The sequence below is a fragment of the Cavia porcellus genome, unplaced genomic scaffold (assembly GCF_034190915.1).
Source record: "Cavia porcellus strain 051 isolate PalLab524CR breed Dunkin Hartley unplaced genomic scaffold, mCavPor4.1 scaffold_15, whole genome shotgun sequence".
Lineage (NCBI taxonomy): Eukaryota > Metazoa > Chordata > Mammalia > Rodentia > Caviidae > Cavia > Cavia porcellus.
In genome coordinates, this window is record NW_026947498.1 from 36,622,888 (window position 1) to 36,645,858 (window position 22,971).

The 22,971-nt window shown below is 33.8% G+C and overlaps 1 protein-coding gene across 7 annotated transcripts in view; it reads left to right on the forward strand.

The window, feature by feature from the left end:
- Positions 1 to 22,971, forward strand: part of Arl13b (ADP ribosylation factor like GTPase 13B) — a 77,008-nt gene extending 54,037 nt beyond the window's left edge. For 6 of the 7 annotated variants that reach the window (XM_063224780.1, XM_063224786.1, XM_063224783.1 and 3 more), the window contains 6 exons: positions 664 to 866; positions 4,415 to 4,529; positions 11,495 to 11,717; positions 16,285 to 16,401; positions 17,318 to 17,386; positions 20,946 to 22,971. In XM_063224780.1, coding sequence (XP_063080850.1) covers positions 664 to 866; positions 4,415 to 4,529; positions 11,495 to 11,717; positions 16,285 to 16,401; positions 17,318 to 17,386; positions 20,946 to 21,022 — 804 coding nt within the window. In that variant the 3' untranslated portion in view covers positions 21,023 to 22,971. The remainder of the gene's footprint in view (positions 1 to 663; positions 867 to 4,414; positions 4,530 to 11,494; positions 11,718 to 16,284; positions 16,402 to 17,317; positions 17,387 to 20,945) is intronic. The other variant, XM_063224781.1, reaches the window with a different exon arrangement.

The following is a 22,971-nucleotide window of genomic DNA, read 5'->3' on the forward strand; positions in this document are numbered from 1 at the left end:
TGTTGGCATTAGTTATGTTGTAATGTAATGTTTCCTGTTTAGTTATCACTGACTTCTTGAGAAAGCTATCCTTCCTGACTGCAGAGTGTTTGCATTACTTTTTGTAAAGTACATATGTCAAAATGTTATGCTATAAAATTTTTAAATGGTAAAGAAAAAGTGCAAAGATAAGATTTATATTTGGGAATTCATAATGAATTTTGAAAAATTTTATCAGGAGAATTGTCATACCACCTTAAGAAAGAGATGAGTTTAATTCTAGTTTTGTAAAATTATTATTAGGTTGTGAACTTTATGGATGTTTACTGCTATAAATTCATTGGTTAAGAAATTAAAACTTACTAATATTCTTAATAAGTCGATATATTTTTCTCATGGCAGATCTATTTTGTCTTCCAATAGAATGGTTTAAAATTATAACTGATACCTATCAACTTCCTATGTCATAGTGAGTCTTGTAGCTTTCAGATACTATATGTAAAATTATTTAGTTATTATGTAGTAATGAAGTGTGTTTTATAAGTGAGCAGATGCTTCATATAAATATTCAAAATAGTTTAATTTTGATTTACTGATAATTATATGTAAAGTTGTATGAATGTAAATTTCTGTGGAGATCTTTTAGCTTTAACAAGTTTGAATCACATAAAACGTCTGTTGTAGGAACCTTGTTCGGCAGTCTTGGGGTATGGAAAGAAAATTGACAAATCTATTAAAAAGGGCCTTTACTGGCTGCTACATATCATTGCAAGAGACTTTGATATCTTAAGTGAAAGGATCCAAAAGGACACAACTGAACAACGAGCTCTTGAGGAACAGGAGAAACGAGAAAGAGCTGAACGAGTGCGAAAGTTACGAGAAGAAAGGTAAGTAGCCTAATTTTATAGCACGTGCAGTTTTATTCTTTGCTACTTGTGTTTATTCAGTCTGCCTATCCTATTCAGTTTTGTCTCCTTTTGATGAAGGGGGATACTAAATAAATTGCTTATTTTATGGATCTTTGGTTATACAAGCTTAGGTGATAGATTTTAACTTTACTAGCTGAATATATTGCTTATGTAGTCATTATTTCCCAGAGTTTCAAAATTTTTCTGTCTTATGTCTTAGGAGTACCTGACTGGTGCAAGGTTGTGAGTTCGATCTCCAGTGCCAAAATAAAAAAAAAAAAAAAGAAAAAAGAAAAGAAAGAAAGAAAAAGAAATACCTCTTAGGAGCACTTTGGAGTAGTGGTTTTCAATGTACAGAGAGATTTTGGCCTTTCAGGGCCATGTGGAGATGTCTGAAAACATTTTTATTGTCACAGCTGGGAGGAGGGAGAGGTAGTACTCATACCTATTGTGTAGAGGCCAGGGACGCTGCTAAACATTTTACGATGTACAGGACAGTCTTCCCCCACCAAGAATTGTAAGGCTCAAAATGACAAAACTATGGAGATTCAGAAACCTTTCTTTAGTCTTAGCAAAGATAGAAGGTGAGATTTTAAAAGGTAACTTAACTGAGAAAAAGCTAATCATCAGTACTAATTGTCAGAAGTATACCATTTTAAATATATTTAAATATACTTTAAGTCATTAAAATATATATCTTAAGTTATTGAAATATGCTTTGAAAAAGAAAACATTTAAATTAAATCCACCAAACTGTAATTTTGATAGATTATATAAAGTCTACTTCAGAATCACTTATAATGTTATTAATGCAAGAAAGTGCTATGATTTAAATATAAGTTGAATTTACTGTGGAAGAGGGAGGGAAAGGAGGAAAAATGGGAAGGATTTCTCAGTAGGTTCTTGTAAGATCCAGAATTGCCTCCCATCAACCTAAGCAGTATTGGCTTTTCATATGGTTTAATGAGCAAAAACGCGGTACTCCTGAGCTTTTGTGAGGCCTCCCCTTACATTGTGGAGGAAATCCTCTGGCAGTGTTCTTCTTTCATTAAGAGAATTCTGTAAAGAAAAGAAATATGTGTAAAATAACTCTCTTGCCCTCTCCTGAAGTGCTCTGTAATGTGAGTGTGCCACTCATCTAGGTCCTTGTCTTACCTAAGAAAGAGGAGAATGAGTGGTCTTGAGGCAGCTGCCAGCATGTGTTTTAGTTACTGTGAGAATCTTTGGGTTTATATCGCAGGGTATGTTTTCATGCTATCATGCTCATTACAAGTAGTCACATATGTAAAATACTTTATTTATAAAAATATTGTATAGGGCCATTCTTTTCTGAAAACCCTTTTACCTTTTCTCCATGAAGAAAACAATAGCATGGGACTGTGTGAGTAGACAGAGGTGGAAAATGTGGCCAACCTGTGTAAGGCAGAGAGAAGGGAGTGAGAGAGAGGGAAAGAAAGGGAGGGAGAGAGGAAGGCAGTTGGGAGAGACAGGAATCAAATTGAATACAAGAAATTTAATGTGAGTCATTTACAAAGGCTTTTACCTACTCCATATCATGGCATGCATTTCTAATATTTGTTTTCTTCTCCTCTTTTCTCCTTATCCTGGGCTGCAGTGGTTTGAGACTGCTCTTTAATTAAACATCAATTAACCACCTAAAATTAAACATCAGTTGATACTTAGAGAGGACAAGCTACAGAGATTAGAAAACAATATTTTTACTTTACTAAATCCAATCTAATTGGTCCTCATAATCATTTCTATTTTTTTTTTGTAAAGCAGTAAAATAACCCCATAATTTGGGTATCAGAATAGTGTATTAATACTATACACTGGGAATTGTTACTAATAAATGAGTAATATAAATAACAGTAACTATTGTGTTTTATTTATTTACAAGTTCCCTCACATATTTTGCCTTATTTGATCTTTGAAACAGCTCAGTGAGGTATTTTTTCCATATTTATGGGATGCTGAGGCTCAACAATCTAGTCCAAGGTCGTGGAATGATTAGTTGTAAATCTTAAAACCTTGCCTTCCCAGATTCAGATTGAAAGGATATATATTTCCATTTTAGAACACAGTTAACAAATGCCATAATTAGATTGTTTTACTGCTAACCTAGTTGATCATTCGTAATACTCATTTTTCTGCCTTTGGCTGCTTGTTTTGTAATTTACTCCTCATATATTGGGAAACATTAACTCTAAATCACAGAAATAGTGAATTAAAAAAAGAAATTGTAAATGAGTAGCAACTAATATGGAAATATTTAATCTGAATGATATAGAGCAACTTGTTTTTATAACTTCTCATACTTTTAAACTAAGCAACAGTTTCTTGTTTTGTTTTGTTTTGTATTTTTGTTTTTTGAGACAAGGTCTCACTGTATAGTTCAGGCTGTACGTGAACTCATTGTGTAGCTCAGAATGGCCTCAAACTTGCAGCAATCATCCTGCCTCAGCCTCCTGAGTGCTGATTACAGGTGTGCACCACCACCTCCAGCTTTAAGTAATAGTTTTTTCCCTAGCTGTGCAAATATTACATACAACTGGGAAAAATATAGTACTACCTTTTATACTTCTATAGAAAAAATCTATAGATATCCCACTGTTTTCTTTGTAATATAAATAAAAGACACGTTTGTGTATAAATAAAAACACAGGTTGAGTTAAAGATATATCTCAAAGACTTTTCTGATGATGCTGGTAAAAAAAGAATACCTTTGATTCTAGAGCATAATTATTAATAATATGACAAATATATACTTTTGAGAACAAATTTGTGCTATTAACATTAAGGTGCTGTTAGCTGGGTGTGGTGATGGTGTATTTCTGTAATTTCAGCACTTTGAAGGCTAAAGCAGGGTGATTGCCACAAATTCAAGACCAGCCTGGGCTACAAAATGAGTTCAAGACCAGACTGAATTCTACAGGAAGACCTTGTCTCAAAAACAAAACAAACAAACAAAAAACAAAAAAAAACCTAAATAAACAATGAGAAAAGCCACTCTTATTTTGTCAGAATTTCTTTAAGTTCAAATAACTGATTTTTTGTTTTTGTTGTTTTTTTTTTTTTTTTTTGCTACAGGGTCTTACTATATTAGTTTAGGAAGGCCTTGAACTCATTATATATCCCAGACTGGCCTTGAATTTGTGCAGTCATCCCACCTCAGCCTCTAGAATGCTGAGGTTGGGGCTGAGATATAGGGCAGTGGCACAGTGCTTGCTTACAAAGGATGAAGTCATGAGTTCAATTTCTGGTATCAAAACAAAACTAAACCAAAACAAAACAAACAAACAAAAAAACCAATGCTGAGATTACAGGCATGTGCCACCATGCCTAACTTTAAATAACTAATTTTTATATGAGGATAGAGGCCTGTTATCTGCATATTTTTGAAATCCTCTCTATAATAAGAGCTATGACATGATGTTTAAATTATGAAGATTAAACCTATTACAAATTGGCTTATTAAACATAACAGTTTTTATAAAGAAATTTCCATTTCCCCTCACTAATAATAGGGAAGAAAGAGAAAGAGAGCAAGCAGAACTGGATGGAACCAGTGGTCTGGATGAGTTGGACCCAAGACCAATTACTGCTAATCCTTTCCAGCCGATAGCATCTGTAATAATGGAGGTATGAATTGGTGGCAAATGTAATTTTGTATATTCATAAAATTGATGTTGGGAAAGGAGGTGAAGGGAGGAAGAAGAGACAAGGTATGTTAGTTTTCTATCACTGTGACAGAATACCTGAAAGTGTCAATTTAAAGGAGGAAAGGTTTATTTGGGCTCATGGTTTCAGTCCAGGGTTAGCTGGGTTCATTGTTTCTGCATCCTTCATGGCAGAATATTGTGGCAGGACATGATGGGGCAAAGCTGCAGAATGGTGGCCTGGAAGCAGAGGGAGAGATCAAAGCAGAAACAAAGTGACCGAGAACAAAATATCCCCTTCAGAACCATCACCCAACCCCACTGCTGACAGAGACTCACTTCATTCATAGCACATCCTCAAAGCCCCTTGAGCTGTGCAGTTATCACTGGGTTAATCCACTTGGTGAAGTTAGAGCCCTCATGACTCAATCACTTCCCAAAGCCCACCAGCTGGGAACCTTGGCTTCAAGGCAGTGAACCTTTCGGGAAATATTTAAGATCCCAGCCATAACATAGAAAATAGAATTCTTTCTTTAAATAGTGAAGTTAAAGGTGAGAAACTAAATGTTTATTCCTTTATTTTCCCCTTCAAGTTTTACTCTGGAGACTGGAGATACAGAGCAACTATCTAGCATGCATGCAAAAAATTAAAAAATGACAGTCATTTTTAATTACAGTATAAACAAATAATAAAACTTTAAAATGAATTAGAATAAAGATAAATGTTGAATACTGTAGCAGTTATTTCAGTTACTGTTTTAATGAATCTACTTTTATTATTTTTTCATGTAACAGTAATATATTAGTCTTATTTACATTGTCTTTATCCCAGTATTGTTGTTACTATCTCTGATAATAATATTTAGGTGCTTGTATACACAGTAAATAATTTTTAATTTTCCAATGATACTTAAGAATGTTCCAAAGTACAGTAAATTTTCCTGTATCTGAATACAGGGGAATGTATTTTAATTTTGATCATCACAAGTTTTAAGCAAAATTGATTGGTAGATTTTAATAGTGAAGAGGTTAAGGAGCATGCATGCATGCACATGTGTATGTGTGTGTGTTTGTGTCTTTATTTTCATCTTTTGCTGGGACCAAGGGTTTGCTTTTGCATTGCTTTCCTCACTCTCAGCAGCTGAGCCACCTTTCAGGCAGGGCTTGCTAAGTCTCTCCTGCTCACTCAGAGCTCGCTGTGGATATGGGCTCGCTGGTCTTGCCTGTGTGTTCTCTACTCCTCTTCCCTGTCACACAGGTGCTCATCTGGGAAGGTGAATGGTTTCTTTCTCAGGGCTGGTGTTGAGGGAGGCACCTTTCTGGGTATAAATATAATGAGACAGTTTTGACATTTATTCTGCAAAATATGGGTAATATTAGTCTTAAGTTTCTCAGCTGACGATTAAGTAAATCTCTTATTAACCCCATTGAATTTCCTCTAAATATGTGTTTTCTAAGTAAAGTCATCTTAACAGTAGGAACTATTATCTCCATAGTATCAAACATTGTCATTTTGATTTACATTTTAATAAATACTTTGAAACATTTATTACTCTGTATAAGAAGGCTGACCTTGTAAATAAAACCTATTATTTTATAGTACTACTGTGTGTAAAACTTAGAAAGCCCTAGTGCTTCTCTCAGCATCATATTTTTCACAATATAAGGAAGAGAACAATATTGGTATAGAGGAGAGACTATTGTGTATGTATAAATTAATTAGGGTTATAGAGAGAGTACAATTATTCTTTGAAATTATGATTATTTAAGAGGATGGTAAATAAGTAATGAAAACAAGTTATCTAAATCTCTTTGTACTATGCAAATGTTTTTTTCTACGAAGTTTCGTTAGTATGTTTGCATTGTTCACAATACCTATTATTCATTTGATTTTTACAGTAGCTATTAAAAGTAGTAAGGAATTATGAAGTATTGGTTCTAAAATACATCTATCAATGGAACAAATAGTAATAAATCTAATTATATAAGAGCATTTAATATAAAATAAAGATAATATTTCAAATTGAGAGAAAAAATATTGGAACTGAACAATCATTTGGAAAACTATAAAGTTATTGTGCATTTCACAGCAAGTTAAACTCCAGTATCAGTGACTTAAATATATATATTTGAAGCATTCTTAAAAATACTAGTAGATAGGCGGGAAAGGTGGGCGGCGTGGACCCTGGTGAATACTGGGAACCCCGTGGCTGCTGGGTTGGCCAGAGAACATCTTGGAACTGGGCAGTGCCCGCCACCACGGGGACATCAATAACACAGAGTCTGGTGGCAGCCATCTTACAGTCGGGCAGAACCTACAGCTCGGTGGCATCACTGAGTCCCCCTGTAGAGAGGGCTGGTGGAAGGCATCTTGAAATTGGGCAGAGCCTGAGTACGTGTTGGCTTCAGCGTCATACAGAGAACTAGTGGGAGACATCTTAGATTTGGGCAGATCTGCTGTTCTGGTGCTCCTGTCACAGAGAGGTCTGGAAGAGAACAGCTGGGATTTGGGTAGAACCCTGTGCCATAGTGACATTAGTCAGCTGCTTCTGGTACAAAGAGAACCGGCAGGAGCTACTGGGGCTAAACCAAGCCTCTGCTTGGGGCCCAATAAGCAGATACAAAATAGTCACAACTCAGTGACATCCAGAAAGTACAGCCTAATTTACGGATTGACTGGAGCAGAGGCTGGAGACTAGCCTGTACCGCCCCTGCATCCCAGCCTACCCCAGATAACAGCAAATTGGGGAAGACAGCAAAAACTCAAGTCAGCACGCTTCTGAAAGGCCCTAAGCAATTCGGAGAGGGCCAGAGAACCCCAGGACAGTCTGAAAGAAACCAGAAACATGACAAGAGATAAAAATAAAAAAAAAATCTCCAGCTGCCCAACATGAGAAAATAAGCCCAGGAGAAGTAAACACCGAAGAGAACAAGCACAGTAACCATCCATTGCTCGACACAACATCAGCCGAAATTAAAAAGTACCTTCACGATCTCATAGAAGAGTTTAAAGCTGTATTCCTGATTCAAGTGAGGCAAGATATAAAGAGATTAATTAAAGAAATGACAAGCCCCGCCCAAGAGAACACAGAGGGAAGAACTGAGGAAATCAGAAAAGAGAAACTTCTGAAGAAGAATTTAAACATAACTGAGAAGGCATGAAACAGATCCAAAGAGAATACCAGGAAACTAAAAACTCCATTGAACACTGGCAAAATGCCTTGACAGAAACTAAAGACAGCCTTCTGAAACGTGAAGAGAGATTTATGGCATATGATCGTGAAAGAAAAAGCCTCTTAAAAATAACAAGGAACCAGAAAGAAGCAATTCAAAAACTAGAAGATGACAAAAAGATACATAACTTAAGAATAAAGAATGTGAGTGAGGAAACAGGAGCAACCAAAAATGAAATACAAAGAATATTCACAGATATATTAAAGCAAAATTTCCCATATATAGCAAAAAGAAATGATATCCAGATAAAAGAGGCATACAGAACACCAGCTACCTATAACCAAAACAGATCTACGCCTAGACATATAATAATCAAGATTTCAGAAATCCACCAAAAGAACAGAATATTAAAAGCAGCCATAGAAAAGATGCAGATTACCTACAACGGGAAAACTATCAAAATAATAGCAGACTTATCAACACAAACTCTTAAGAAGGGAGTGGGGAGAAATATTCCAAGTCCTGAAAGAAAATAATATGCAACCAAAGCTCATATACCCGTCAAAACTCTCTCTCAAAATTAATGGAGAAATAAGATATTTTCAAGACAAGGAGGAACTGTGGGAGTTCATGGCCACCAATCCAACCCTACAGAGAGTGCTGAAGGACATTACAGAGAAAGAGAGGAAGAGATATCAGGATTCCAGCAATAGTGGCAGAGAGGCCTCAGTGAACGGGGCAGACAGTGGAATGAGGGAATAAGGTGGATAAATTATAGCAGAAAAGTGGAGTAGCAGACATGAGGCAGAGACAGTAAGCTATAGTCTTTAGTATAGACAGCTCTGAAACTATAAAAAAAAAGAAAAAGGCATAGGTCATTGTTAATGGTGTATAAGGATTTAAAAGACATAGTAGTCTTATTGACATATTTAGTTTGAATTTAATTTATACTGGTCTGTCCACTCATGTCAGATTTGAGGGCACAGACATCTTGACCCCAAAATAGCAGGTTATACCATGGTAACTATCCTTACTTTCCTATTAACTTAAACTGAAAGCCTGTATTACTTACATTGTCTTACTATGACTGATGTTAATTGAATCTGAATCATAAGACTATGGGTTGGCCTTGGCTGATTTTATTTGAAATTGGTATGCTTGTTAGTATCAACCCTAAAAGTAGAGGCAACTACTCTGAGGATGACAAGATGTAAAGGATATCCATACTGATATTAATTAGTAACAGCTCTCAAATCCTACAATGCTGTCAAAGTTAAGTTTTTATAAAAATAGGTGATACTATATTTAACTATAATAAGCCAGTGCTGTGGTCAAATCTATTGAAAATAACAAGAGAAAACATAGTAACTACGGAAGATCATCTATATTGTGGTCTTATATGTCTTATCCATTGCATGTTTTTCTAGGAAATTGTTTTGCTGTCTTGCTATGACTTGGTATTCCCTATAATACAGAGAGGATAGATATATAGGTAGAAATTCACACATGGGTTTTTTTTTTCTTTTTCTTTTTAAATATTTATGGGAACAGATTATATAATGCAAGATGTAATGAACAGATACTCTGAGGAAGAGACACTAAGAAACCCGAGGCTAATTTTGTAGCATTATGATAGAAATTCCAGCAATACTATTGTTCGCTGATTAGAATGACATTGGACTGGTTTCTTGAGTTCAATTTCAGCATATGTAGAGATGGGGACAGCTATCACAAAGACAATGAGAGATGCGATGGTAGTTACTATTGTCTTCCCTAATTTGGAACTTGAGGACCTAAAAAGCCTCCAATGATTTGATTAGTTCTATAATATGCAATAAGTATATAAAGTGGGTGAAATTGGGGACAACTATTTGTAAGAAACTAGAGACAGTTAGATAGACAATGAAGATCTCCAGTGGGCTTGCTGCGAAATCTGTATTTCTTTAAATTGTTTTTTTAACTGCTATGTTCTGTTTTGATATGTTTAATCTTACCCTCTTTGAGATGTAAAACAAATGTGTAAGACTGATAACCATATTACTGAACTTTTGTTTGATCATAGAGCAGAACGGTTTGTAGTGTCACTTTATGAATGTGATTCTAAATACTTTAATTCTATAACATGAACAGCTATTTCTAAGATGACAATGTGTAACTTAGCAACCAGAAATTTCTTACCATTTGTTTTTCTGTAAGTTTGTATTAGTTCTACCCCCCCTTTTTTTTTATCTCCATGTATTCTTTTGTTTCCTTTTCTTTAAATTAAAAAAAAATACTAGTAGATAATGTAAGTATTAATAAAAGCTGACAGGATCAAAACTTTCAAAGATAAATCACAAGTCATAAAGTGAAAAATATATAGAGCACATTTTATTTAATTTTAAAAGTGCTGTTTTACAAAGTTAAAAGGCAAACATTGAAACAAAGCAAGTCCTAATGAAAAGTAAAACACATAGGATGCATAATCTGCTATAACTGTGTGATTAGTCCTCATCATAGAGAAGACAAAGGCAGAAAAGAGAATTCATGTAGGTTTCTATGAAAGTAAATAGAGAAATGCATACCAATAAGTACAGTTTACTAAGTGGAGAAAGTAGCAATAAAGGTATGTAATAATTTGTCTTCTTTAGTAATAAAATTTTTAAATTAGATTAATTAAAACAACACTAAGTTAAATATTTGTTAGTGTACTAGAGAAATGAAAGATTAATAATGTGTAGCATTGAAAATGATTTAAAGAAATAATTCTCCTAACCTTTCACCTGAGGTATAAATTTTTCCACTTTTTTTAAGGAAGACAACTGTGTGATTATATGTCACTTTTTAATATATACTAACCTCACTGATTCAACATTTTTACTGTTAGAAATTTAATTTTTAAAATTTAGGAATTTATTTCTTACAATACTAGTAAAATTAAAAATCAGGAGTCATTATTTATTGTAAAGGAATTAGTGTAATAAGTTAGAACCATTTCAAATGTTAATATAATTGTTGAAAATAATAGCAACTAACACTTATTTTCTATATATGAGGAACTGTTCTAAGTACTTGATATATTCATTGATGTGGAAAAAAATATTTCTTCAAAACTTAAATTCTTGCAGGGGATTTAACTCAGTGGCATAAGCGCCTGCCCTGGCAAGCGTGAGGTTATAAGTTCTGTCCCTAGTACCAAAAAAACAAAACAAAAAAACTTGCATTCTTTTTCATTTAAATAAAGATGTATGTAGAGTCAGTCATACACTTACATGTGTTTATGGGTGGCATATGTCTGTGGGGATAGATAGGCAGAGAAAAACACCTCATAATGATTACACAGTGAATAATGGTCATTTCTAGGCTGTAAAATCACTGGTGATATGCTTGTGGGTTGAGAATATGCTTGTTTTCTTTATTTATACTTTTTCTATTTGTTATGTATTTAATAACATGTTTTAATGAGACATTCAACAAATAATTTTAATAGAAATATCACAGTGCCATCAAAATCTCAGAATGTCTAACATTACAAGCATTGTTTTTGGTTTGTTTGTTTGTTTTGGTTTTTTTGAGGTCATGTCTCACTAAGTAGTCCAGGCTGGCCTTGAGCTCATTTTGTAGCCGAGGTTGGCCTCAGAATAATGGCGATCCTCTTGCTTCAGCTTCCTGAGTGGTGGGATTACAGGCGTGCACCAGCACCACCATGCCTACATTGCTATTAGGTAAATGATGTTAAATTGATGTTAGATATAACCATTGTATAATAAAAATGTTATATTTCACTTTTATTAGAATGAAAAGAAACTTGAAAAAGAGACAAAGAAACAAACAGTGGAAAAAGATAGTGATATTTGTCCCCTGCAACAGAAAATGGAACATGAACAATTAGAAACACAAAGCCAGACTAGTGACAATAGCCAAAAAAACAATGAATTTGAAGTAGTAGAAAATTACAAGGAAGCCTTAACACAGCAATTGGATGAAGAAGAGACAGATCAGCGATCTTCAGAATCAGGTGACAATGTATTTTTAAAGTAACTCTCATATATATGGCCTAGTGTCATTTACCATATGTTTGTCATTGTTTTTTTTTGTGTGTGTGTTTTGTTTTGTGTTTTTGGTACAAGAGATCAAACTCACAACCTTGCACTTGCCAGGCATGCACTGGGCTATAGCTTATTCCCAGCCCTACATGTTTATTTTCACAAAATAGCCGTAAGTTTTTGGTCTTCAAATGCAGTATTTATCTTGGTTTTTCTCGAAGATCTTTAGTTACTCATTAACCAATTTTTTCTAAGTGCATTTTTGCATATTAGCTTACTATATGGTTTTACAACTTAAAAGAATTCAGCAGAAATTCAATTTTCAAAAATTTGGAATGCAGTGTAATTCCTAGGATTTCTTGGAATTTATTGAACTTTTAAACCTTTGTTGTTGTTAAGCTTTTTAATGCTGAAGTTCACATCATTTTCTCTATTGTTTGTTTCTTTAGTATTTAAATATCATAAAAACATTTTCGCAATTTTGACAGGGCCTATTGTATAGCTCAATGGTAGAACTTACATTTAGCTGGTGCAAGGCTCTGAGTTCATTCCCAAGCACATGCACAAACACAGATACACACAGACACACACAGACACAAATCCTATCAAATAGTTGGTTTCCTTTATTTTAATTCTGTACAAAATTTTCATTGTAAGGTTAACTGCTGATGTGGCTTAGCAGAACGTTTATATGTGTTGGTGTCATGGGAGACAATCTTTGTTTAGAATCAGAAAACCAGGGGTAGAATCCATTTGCTAGATATATGTTAAATGCTGTAATAGCATTTCCCAACCTTTTTAGTGTCAGGGAGTAGTTTTATGGAAGACATTTTTACATTGACGGGGAGATGTAGGGGTCATGGGATGAGGGTGGTGATTGAAGCCCATTATATTTATTGTGCAACTTTTTTCTGTTATTACATTGTAGCATGCAACATAATAATATACAACTCACAGTAGTGCAGAAGCACTGGGTGCCCAGAGCTTGTTTTCCTGGAACCAGACTACCCTGTCTGGGAGTGATGGGAGACAGTGACACTTGAAGTGTGTTGCTTTTGTCCGGTCTACTTGATAATCTCATTTTTGGCTGCTATCATTGCAGAAAACCCTGCTTCACAAAGATAGTATATTGGAAATGGAAGCAATTTTTTCATGTTTTTGTGGCAATCTCAGGGTATTCCATTGGACTTTAATACAGAAAGAATGGAGATTTGAGGTTGTCTCATGTACATTTTTTTTTTCCCCATACTGGTGATGGAACCACATGCTAGGTGAGTTTCTACTACCTAGCCACACCTCAAACACTTTTAAGGCTTCTGTCATTTTCAGTCTGAAGCAGTTGTTTCTCTTCTAGCACAAAGTCACTTCACCTGGATTATTCACAAGTGGGTTGAGAATATGCTCAATGGTATTTTGTGGTTAGGAAGTAATATTCACTGTTTTGAAAGGCAAAATAAGTGATTGTATTCCAGCTGGAAAAAAGAAGGCCCTGTATCAGTCTCTTTCAACAATCTCCTAGTGTATGAAACGTGTCAGAAACTCTTATATTCACTCACTACCCTCATAGTTCCAGTTTGGCTTTAAATGCAGCCCCTTTATCTGCCAACTTGAATACATTTGTCATTCTCCCTTGAAGGGATAGATTTGAGTTCCTTGAGCAGGTTCAGTATGTCACACAAGCAAATTTTGGGGCCCACTCTGTGTCACTGAAATGTGTTCCAGTGACTACTCTTTTTCTAAAAGATAGCCCTGGAATGGCTTTCATCATTCAAAAACTGGCCAGTTGTCCACCTTTAGAAAGTGATCTCACTTCTGTGTATAAGGTGATATGCTTTGCATCCATTGCTTCATGGTGCTTCAGGAATGTATGTGACTTACTTCCAAAGACTTGAATATGTGGCTGTGGTGTTGTTTGACAAAGGAGTACGCATGTCTTCATGCTCATCCTCCTGAAAGGTATATTGCACAAAAGCAAGCATTTTTGCCTTATTTTCAATATCAGTAGCCTCAAACTGAATTGTCTACTACAGAAACTCAGTAATTCTAATAATTGTGCCTCAGTATCCTCTGGTGGTTCATCAAATTGTATAGTTATGGTACAAGCTAAAGGAGGAATGCATACCATCCTTGAACAGTAGCTACTCCTAAAAGTTTATAACAAATGTCCCTAGCATAGGGCAGGATCAGCTCTGAACAGTACTAAAGAGCTTCTTAGTTTTAGCAGTGTGGTTAGCCACTAAGACAGACACTCTGCTTTCTGTGCAGAGACTTGACAAAGTCATAACCTTGAATAATTGCTCTTATTCTTCATCTTTGTGGTTTTTATTTTTTTCCTTTGCAAAAGGTCTCCATATGGCAAATAAGTTTTGAAGGTTTCTTGGCTTTGTTGGATAATTTGAATCACTGCTTACAAGGAACCCCCATAATTTAAACCTTTGATATTTTCTTTTAAATATAGCTTTCTTATTTTTGGCAGCTTTAGTGTCTTCTCATGTCTCATCATCACTAGGTCTTTCTTTTCTTTTTTCTCTCTTTCTTATTTTTTTTTCCTTTATTGAGACAAGGTATTGCTGTGTAGGTCAGGCCAGCCTTGAACTCATTATGTAGCCCAGGCTGGCCTCGAAAAAACTATGTAGCATAGGTTGACCTCAGATTTTGACAATCTTTCTGCCTCAGCCTCCAAAGTGCTGGGATTCCAGGCATGTGCCATCATCGCTAGTGATCTAAAAACTGTCCATTTTTTGGCTAGGCTTAGTTTGTGGGCTTGGCAAAACTGTGACTGAGACAAATCTGTGGGTGGGAAAGAACGCTAAATAGAAGTGGTAAATAAAATAATGGGCAGGCCTTGTGCAAACTAAAATAACTGTCAGATTCTAACCTAAAGTCTGCCTTTGGGTTCATTGTAAAATTGAAGTGCATTAACTTACCAATAAATCCTGCTGTCACATGCAGCTTAATTGTCACCTGTCTCAGTAGGTTAATAGGGTTTTGATATGAATGTGTAGGAAATTGATTTATTATGGTCTCTGTGCAGTCAGACCTTTCTCTCAATGTTTATTTGTGTTTGCAGTGGCTCCGCAGTGCTAGCATGACCTCCTCAGCTTTCCTTAGGTCACCAGACATGAGATTCCATAAGAGTGCACAACATAGGTCCCTGGCATGTGCAGTTCACAGTAGGCTTCAGGCTCAGTGATAAACTAACGCCACCACTGTCAGATGGGTGGCAGAGCCCAGGTGGTAAAGCGAAGGATGGGAGCAGCTGCAGATGCAGATGAGGCTGTGTTCACTAGCCTGCCACTTGCCTCTTGCTGTGCAACTGAGGTGTGGGCAACCCTGTAATATAACATTGTTCAGACTTAGTTTCTTCATCTCTAAAATGGGATGCTGTCCCATCATCTTTATTCACAGGGCTTAGTTACTTTACAAGATTACTTGTAAAGTAAGTACAATATTCCTTCCAGAGAGATTGGCCCCAATAATTACTTCCTTGCCATTCCTACTTATTGAAAAGGCTCCATAGTATGTAAGAAGCTTTTCAAATATCCTTGGGTTCATGAAAATACATTCTCAACCCCTGAGTTGAAGTTTTGCTGAGAGAAAATAGTTTTTGAAGTTATTTTTTTGTTAGACAAGAAATTAGGGCAGCCATTTTAATACCCATATAGCTTTCTATCAGCAGAGTTAAAGTAGCCTTAAGATAGCAGGCTTTGATTTGTAAAAGGAATCTAACCTGACACATTGTTAAAAATAAAGGGATTCAGCAAATGATTTTAAAATATAACATAGGGAAATTTGAGATAAGTCATATACCACAGTGATAGCATTATATTTTATACTTCAAAGCATGCCTTCAGGTTCATTTATTATACAGCATTATAGTGTTCAACATAGCAGTCCTGGGGCATATTATTTCTACTTTATGTATGCAAAATCAGGAATTGAGAGACATGAGTAATTTAAGACCATAATTCTTCATTTGGGGTAGGGCTGAGAACCAGGTCCAGACTGTAAGTTCTGTGAGCTGTGCTCTTGGACCCTGAGCGGTTGCTGATCCTAAAACACCATGTGGTTGTGGAGATCTCCTTTTCTCCAGCTATAAGCTACAACTTTAATTGGGTAGTTTACTTTGTTTCTACTTAGAATGAGATGTCTCAAATGACACTAACTTGTTTAGAAAAATAATTTCTTTCTAAATATATTTACATTTCTTATTACTTTGTAGGCTTCACACTTATTGACTCTTACATTATTATGTATGACTCCCATTTTAGGAAATATATTTTTATATATATAATGTATTACATATAAATAAAGGTAACCATTAGTTAAAAATTTTTTCTTAGTAAATATATTTAAGTTCATATTTGGTTTTTGATAACAATTTCCAACAAAGATGTTTCTATAGTAATAATATCAGTATTCAAATTTTATTTTGTTTTCTATCTTAGAAGTTTGCTTATTCCCAAATATATAATGTTTTCTATTATAGACATTCACTTTTTCCCAGTGGTATTAAAGTCAATGTTTGTATTATTTTAGATAATAGTAAAAAGAAAACTAAGAAACTAAGAATGAAAAGGAGTCACCGAGTAGAACCAGTTAATACAGATGACTCCATTCCTAAGAGTGCAACGCCACCCCCTCCTCCCGTTCCTGGTGAGTAAATTGATATACTAAATTTAGAAATATTGCTTTAAACAATAAAGAAAAAAGAAAGAGGAAATACATTGTATAATTTTTATCTAGCATATTCATTATCTTCTGAATTTATGAGAATCATACACTTTTACAGTGTTCAAAATTTGTTAACATAAGTATCAGTTTTCATATTATAAATAAAAACATAAAATCTGTTAAGGAAACCTTACCCAGTAATTCCTAGAAGGAGTTCAATATGCTAGTCTGCCAAAAGGAATTTAAATTTATTAGATGGATGGCTATTGTTAGCTTTTAAAATTTTGGACCTTTCATTCTGGGAGCCATCTAGATGTATGAATTTTCCCAATATAAATCTTAACATATGTGCTCACTTCCTGTTACATGGATTAACTTGAGTAGTGCATATAAAGCAATGGATTGTAACTGCATGATGATTGTAACTTTTTAGCATTATGCATAACACTTCACCTACTATAGGTACTCAGTACATAAATACCGGATGACTACATTAATATGTTTTTAGTGTCCTTTTCGCCAACTACAAGGCTTTAGATAGTAATATTTTCTTTTAGGAATCTCTTAAAGACCATTTCTAGTATTCCATTCAGTAAAACCATTTCTTTCAGCCTCTGCCATAGGTTAGAATAGTAATCTAAAGCTAATTTATGATGGTCGTGAAGGGATTTACTTATATTTTTAGTTAAAGGTGAGTAAAAAAGTAGATATTAGCTTCTTATATGTTTTGGAATAGAAACCACTTAAAATGGACTTGTGGCTCTTCAACTTTGTATCATGTAGTAAATTTGAATTAACTCTGAATGTTATATATACTTCCTATCAAGGGAGGGATCCTCTCCACAGTTGTAAAGAGACATATGTTTAACAGTGTGTTACATGTTTTTCTTCTTTTTAGTTGGCTGGGGAACCCCCAAAGTCACTAGACTTCCAAAACTTGAGCCTCTTGGTGAAACACATCATAATGGTAATGCAAAAGGATTCATTTTCAAACATCATGTGCACATATTACATCTACTTTTATTTACTTTATAACTTAAACAAATTAATGTTTTAGTTTTGGAACCCTTTTAAAACCACTATTATCCTTTTTGATTGTATTTTTTATTTCATTTAAAAAACTTTTTTCAATATACTTTGCATCTATATAATTTGATTTTTATTTTAGGATGCAAGTGTAAAAGAATCATACTTGTGCTTATCTATGCTATACTCACGTAAATACATTGAAAAGGGGAAAGGGGGACATTAATTTAAATGTGAGACATTAAAATTACACTTATAGTATTCCAAAAAAAATCTGTAGGGCCCGCTCATATACATAATGCCACATATTTTTTTCTCCTAGTAAGACAGCCACCGAATATTAAAATGAAGAAAAGACCAACAAAATTTGTAAAATCAGAGGATAAATCAGTAAGCCAAGTAAAGTTTAAATGGAAAGTTACTGATGTCTTTATTAAATTAAGAAAATAATTTTCTTTAAATGAGATTAAAATTAGCTATAATCCAGTCAGTTGATGACATTAGAATTCTAAAGAGCAAAAATTAGAAACAGGACACTTGGGAATAATAGAGACATCTTGTACAAAAGAAAAAATGTATAGACCACCAGCCTAGGTCTTTGCAATATTTCCTTAAGGTAAAGAATAATTATATGTCATTGTAGCTTACTAAACTTGTTTGATCAAAATTTCTAATTCCCTTTTCCATAGCTCTGTGTTAACCTCTTCTAAATACTCTGAGGAGAGCACTTAGTAGGGAAAAACAATGTAGAGTTTAGAAAAGCATTACCACATAATTTAAATTTATCAAACTCTATACAGTATTTTATGAAAATTATGTAAATATAAGTGTACTATTTGCTCTTTTTTAGAGTAATATAGGTCAATAATGGAGTATTTCATTATAATTAGTGAAAATTAGAAGATTTTTTACATTTTTAAAGATAGATGCATATCCTTGGACTACAGGAATATTGTTGATATTTCCATTAGAATTACACATCTTTGAGTTACTGATTTTTTATTAAACTTTTTTTTAGTACATATTTATCATACATATTGACCACATTCAATATATGGAATTTGTACCTGTATATAATACATCTTAATTCTTTTTTCCCTATTCTGTCTCCCCCCTTGAACTCTATTATCTTTTCCATTTACAGACACTTATTTTCATTTTTTCTTGCTATCCTCTTTTGTTTTTCCTTTTTCCTTCCTTCTCCCCCGTCCTTTGCTCTCTTCTGCCTCCGACATAGTCTTCCTACTTTCCAATATCTTTCGTCTATTCTGCTCCTTACTTACCCTTTGGGTTTCTCCCATAAGGGAAGCAATCTTGTTACCTAAACTTGTGTGTCCAATTTATTTCATTTAAGATTATGGCCTTAAGGTTGCTGGTTTTTATATCGTGATGTTTTTAATAACTATAAGACGTTAGTTCAGACGTAGTGTATAACTGAGTGAATTTATGTATACATGAATATGTTATGAATTTAAATATTCATAGTGTTAGAAGCAGAGTAATGTTAGTGTGTTTATATATACAATTACATATACATGTAGAAATAATTTTTACACTACAGATTTTTCAGTTGCACCTACTTTGTATTTGACATTAGCTAACACATTTGTAATACTAAGATGAATGAGACATATATTCTGCTATTGTGGAGATCCTCTTTTAATGGAATAATACTTGAGCGTACTGTTGTGTTGGTGACAACAATTCTGTGGTGTAGAATCACTTTACATAGACTGCAGGAGCAGTTAGGGAAAGTAGTATTAGAACTGGGTCTTCAAAGAATGAGTAGTAGAAAAAAAAGACTGTTTAATGTAGAGAAGTAGAAAAGAGCATTATTTGAAGAATATCGTGTGACTGTAGTTTTGGGTCATGTGCACAGAGCAAGATGGATGCTTCAGAGAGACTTTTAAAATGATTCTGTATTTCTGTGTGCACACTCTTCAATCTACTTTATCAATATGTTATGTATTATCATTATACATTATAAGAAATTAAACAGTTCTAGTTACAGATAATGAGTATGCAAACTAAAGAATATTTTCAAATTTTAAAATCAAGAAAGAAGATAAAATTTTTGTGGATTTTTATTTTTAGAAATGGTCTCACATAGTTCAGGTTGGTCTTGAACTCACTATGTAGCCCGCGCTGGCCTTGAACTTGCAGCGATCCTCCAGTTTCAGCCTCCCAGTGGCTAGTACTACAGGTGTGTGCCACCATACCCAGATGTGTGTAGTTCTACTTGTCCAATTTTCAGGTTAAAAAGCTTGAAGCTATAAAAAAGTGTATTGGCAATTAAATTAGGCATTTTAGCTTGGTATCCTTATCAACAATGTTTTCAATGTTAGAGGCAATAAGAAGGCTTTTTTTTTTTATAATGTAATTCCATTTTCTGGCAAAGAAATGATACAAAATCTCCTGAAATCAAACTGATTCCTTGGGAGAGGAAAAAACAAACAAACAAACAAACAACAAAATACCAGTTTTTGCACATTGTTTTACAAAAGTATTAAATTCCAGAAGTAAAATCTGTGACAAAATATAATTACTATGCCTTAATTATGAGTTCTGTCATATATTAAAGTTCTCATTCATTTTTGAACTGAAAAAATTAGAGAATAAATATTTTAAATTTATCTTGTAGCTACCATTGTGCTTAAAAATTTTCAATTATTCTCATAAATAACTGTTAAGTGATTAGCAGTGTCTGTCCACTTTCTGTTCGTGAGGAATCTCTACTCCAAGGTCATGTAGCTAAGAAGTGACAGAATCAGGATTTGAACTTGGTTTGTTCAGCTCTGAAACACACACCTGTAACTCATTATGTCATACTGTTACACTGAGGTCTGTTGTTTTAAAAACATCATTCTTCCCTAATACATTTTTAATCTACTTATTTCAAATAATACTGAACACCTATGCTTCCAGAATAGTCTTAAGGTAACTGATCAGAAAGTAATTACCTATTGATGGTGTACTCATACCATTAAAGATAGAAGCCAATTTATGGTATTTATTATGAAAGGTAGGATATTTTTGTATAAAATAGGCACTAGTTCACTGATTTATACTGATGTATTGTAAAAGTGCAGCTTGCTTTTCGTAAAATACCTATGAGTTACAGCTCTACAAAAGAGTATATGGCAAGTGCATATACGGATTTATCAAGGCTGTAGAAATACATTGTGTAGATTTTAAATATTTTGCTTCTTTTCAGTTCTAAAGTGAGTGTGCAGTTGGAAACAAAAATAATAATATATGTATCTATTTGGTGCATTTTTATTCAGTCATATAAAATTTGCCATAGTTGCTGTGTTTTGAATTAACTGAAGTTTTCTTGGATTCTTTTTTTTATTCTTCACATCTCCCTTTCCCATTGCTTCACTGAACCAGTCAGCATATGGCTTAGTTTTTAAAAGATATTGATTGAAAAATAATGGATGATGTGAAAATTTTTGATTAGTGTAACTCTTTTGTGTTCTTGGTTTCCCTTGTTTATGCAGATTTCTATGGGAAGCCTCTTCCTCCTCTGGCTGTGAGACAGAGACCTAACAGTGACACTCATGATTTGATCTCATAACCGAGTCATATGGAATAGCTCTGTGCACATCATCAGCGAGCTGACCAGAACTTTTTCTCAAAAGGAGAGAAACCTTGATCACTGATGACTGGGGCCAGATTGCCATATTGATTTTTAGTGAAGAAATTACTAGCCATGGCCCTATCCTGATAATCACATCTCCATGTTCTTCATGGTTAAAGCAGAAAGGAAACTAAATGACTAATACATGGGATAAGCCTTTGGACCAATTTGGCAAGATTTAATGTTGACTTTTTGGTTTATACACCCCCATTCATGAGCATATTCTTGAAACAAAACCTCTTCAGAAAGAGAGCCAATGAACTTTGCATATAACCTCGCTTGGTAGTCTGTATTTCTAAGTTAAACATTTTTTAAAATGCATATGCATGAACAGGGAACTCCTGCAAATTTATAATCTAGATTTTTAACTATTTCTGTATTTTTCTAAAGCTTTTTTAAAAATTACTATTACACTGTGCACTTTTCTACAGATGCTTTGTTTAAATTGTGTCTGGAAAATAGAGTTGATGTACTTAATAGACATGCACTAAACAAGAAATATTTATGACTTGAGGTATGTTTTGTAGTAACATTATTCTTGAACTGTGAATCCTAATTTGACCTTTAAAGAAAAAAAATTCTCCAATCATTATTCTATCAAATTATATGATTTGGAAATATCACCCAAGGGGAGAGTTCAAATTTGTTTTTGTTTTCTGTCTACTTTGGTGATAATCTCAAGAAATTAAAAAGTCTAGATATACTTTTTAACCTAAAATTTTAAAATCAATAAAAATATGTTCATTAAACTCCTAAATGTCAGACACTTTCAGAGCTCAAGGTGCTGTCACTTCTTTGTTTTATCAGAAGCCATAGTTACTCTTTAAGATTATTCTAATTGTTTCATGCCTTGAAGGTAAAGGCAAAACATATTGAAAGTCTCCTGCAGGTACAGAGACTATTACAACAAATAGCTTTGGTACTAAAGCAATGAGGATAAAAATTTGGCTCAAACACATTTATAAAGAGATGATTCCAAAGTAATTGCTCAATTTAAAATGTATTTGTCTTGCACTTAAAAATGACATAAATAGAATTCTCTATTTTTCTGTTATTTTGGTAAAGAAGCATTCATTTAATTGACAGCATACCTTTATATCCAGGTGAAAATCATATAAGAAAATATCTCTACCACTTTAAGATTGTTGTATTTGGTACTGTATACAGACAGCAAGCATATAGTATTATCTGAGGATCACATAAATAAGTACATCTCTAGCATATTTAATATGATTACTTTTTTAAAGATTTTACTTTAGAGCATCACATTTTTAACTGATTGGACGTTTATTAATCAGGCTGCTATAGTCAGCATGGTACAATTTCTTGGAATTTGTCCATGAACCTACCTGGCATACTGAGTGAGCAAAAAACATTCTACATCAGATGCAAGACAGATGACAATCCAAATTTGAGAAGTGGCTGAAATATGTGGGAAAATACTGCAGAAGACACAGTGTAAACTTTGAATTGGAATTTAGAGGAATTATTGCTCATCTCCTTTGTTCCTTTTGTAACATTTATGTTTATTTTAAAAAGGCTTGTGTGTATTCATCTGGCTTGAAAATAAAGTTGTTAACATTTTTGTTTCCTACCAGTGTTTACTGTAATACACAGTAATTACTGATTCCATTTAATAAACACAAATAAAATGGTCTTAAAATTGTATTGTAAAACAGAATCAATGTTTTATATAGCTCTCTTAAACATTAATTTGCTTTCATGAAGCACTCTAAAAATGCTTTACAAGATATTTTGTAAATCCAGGTGGATTTTAACAATTAATTGCCTATTTTGATATATACTACATTTATATATGCTACATTTTAATTCTTAATTATCTTGAATTATGACATTTTAAATAATAAAAGTAATTTATATCAGTA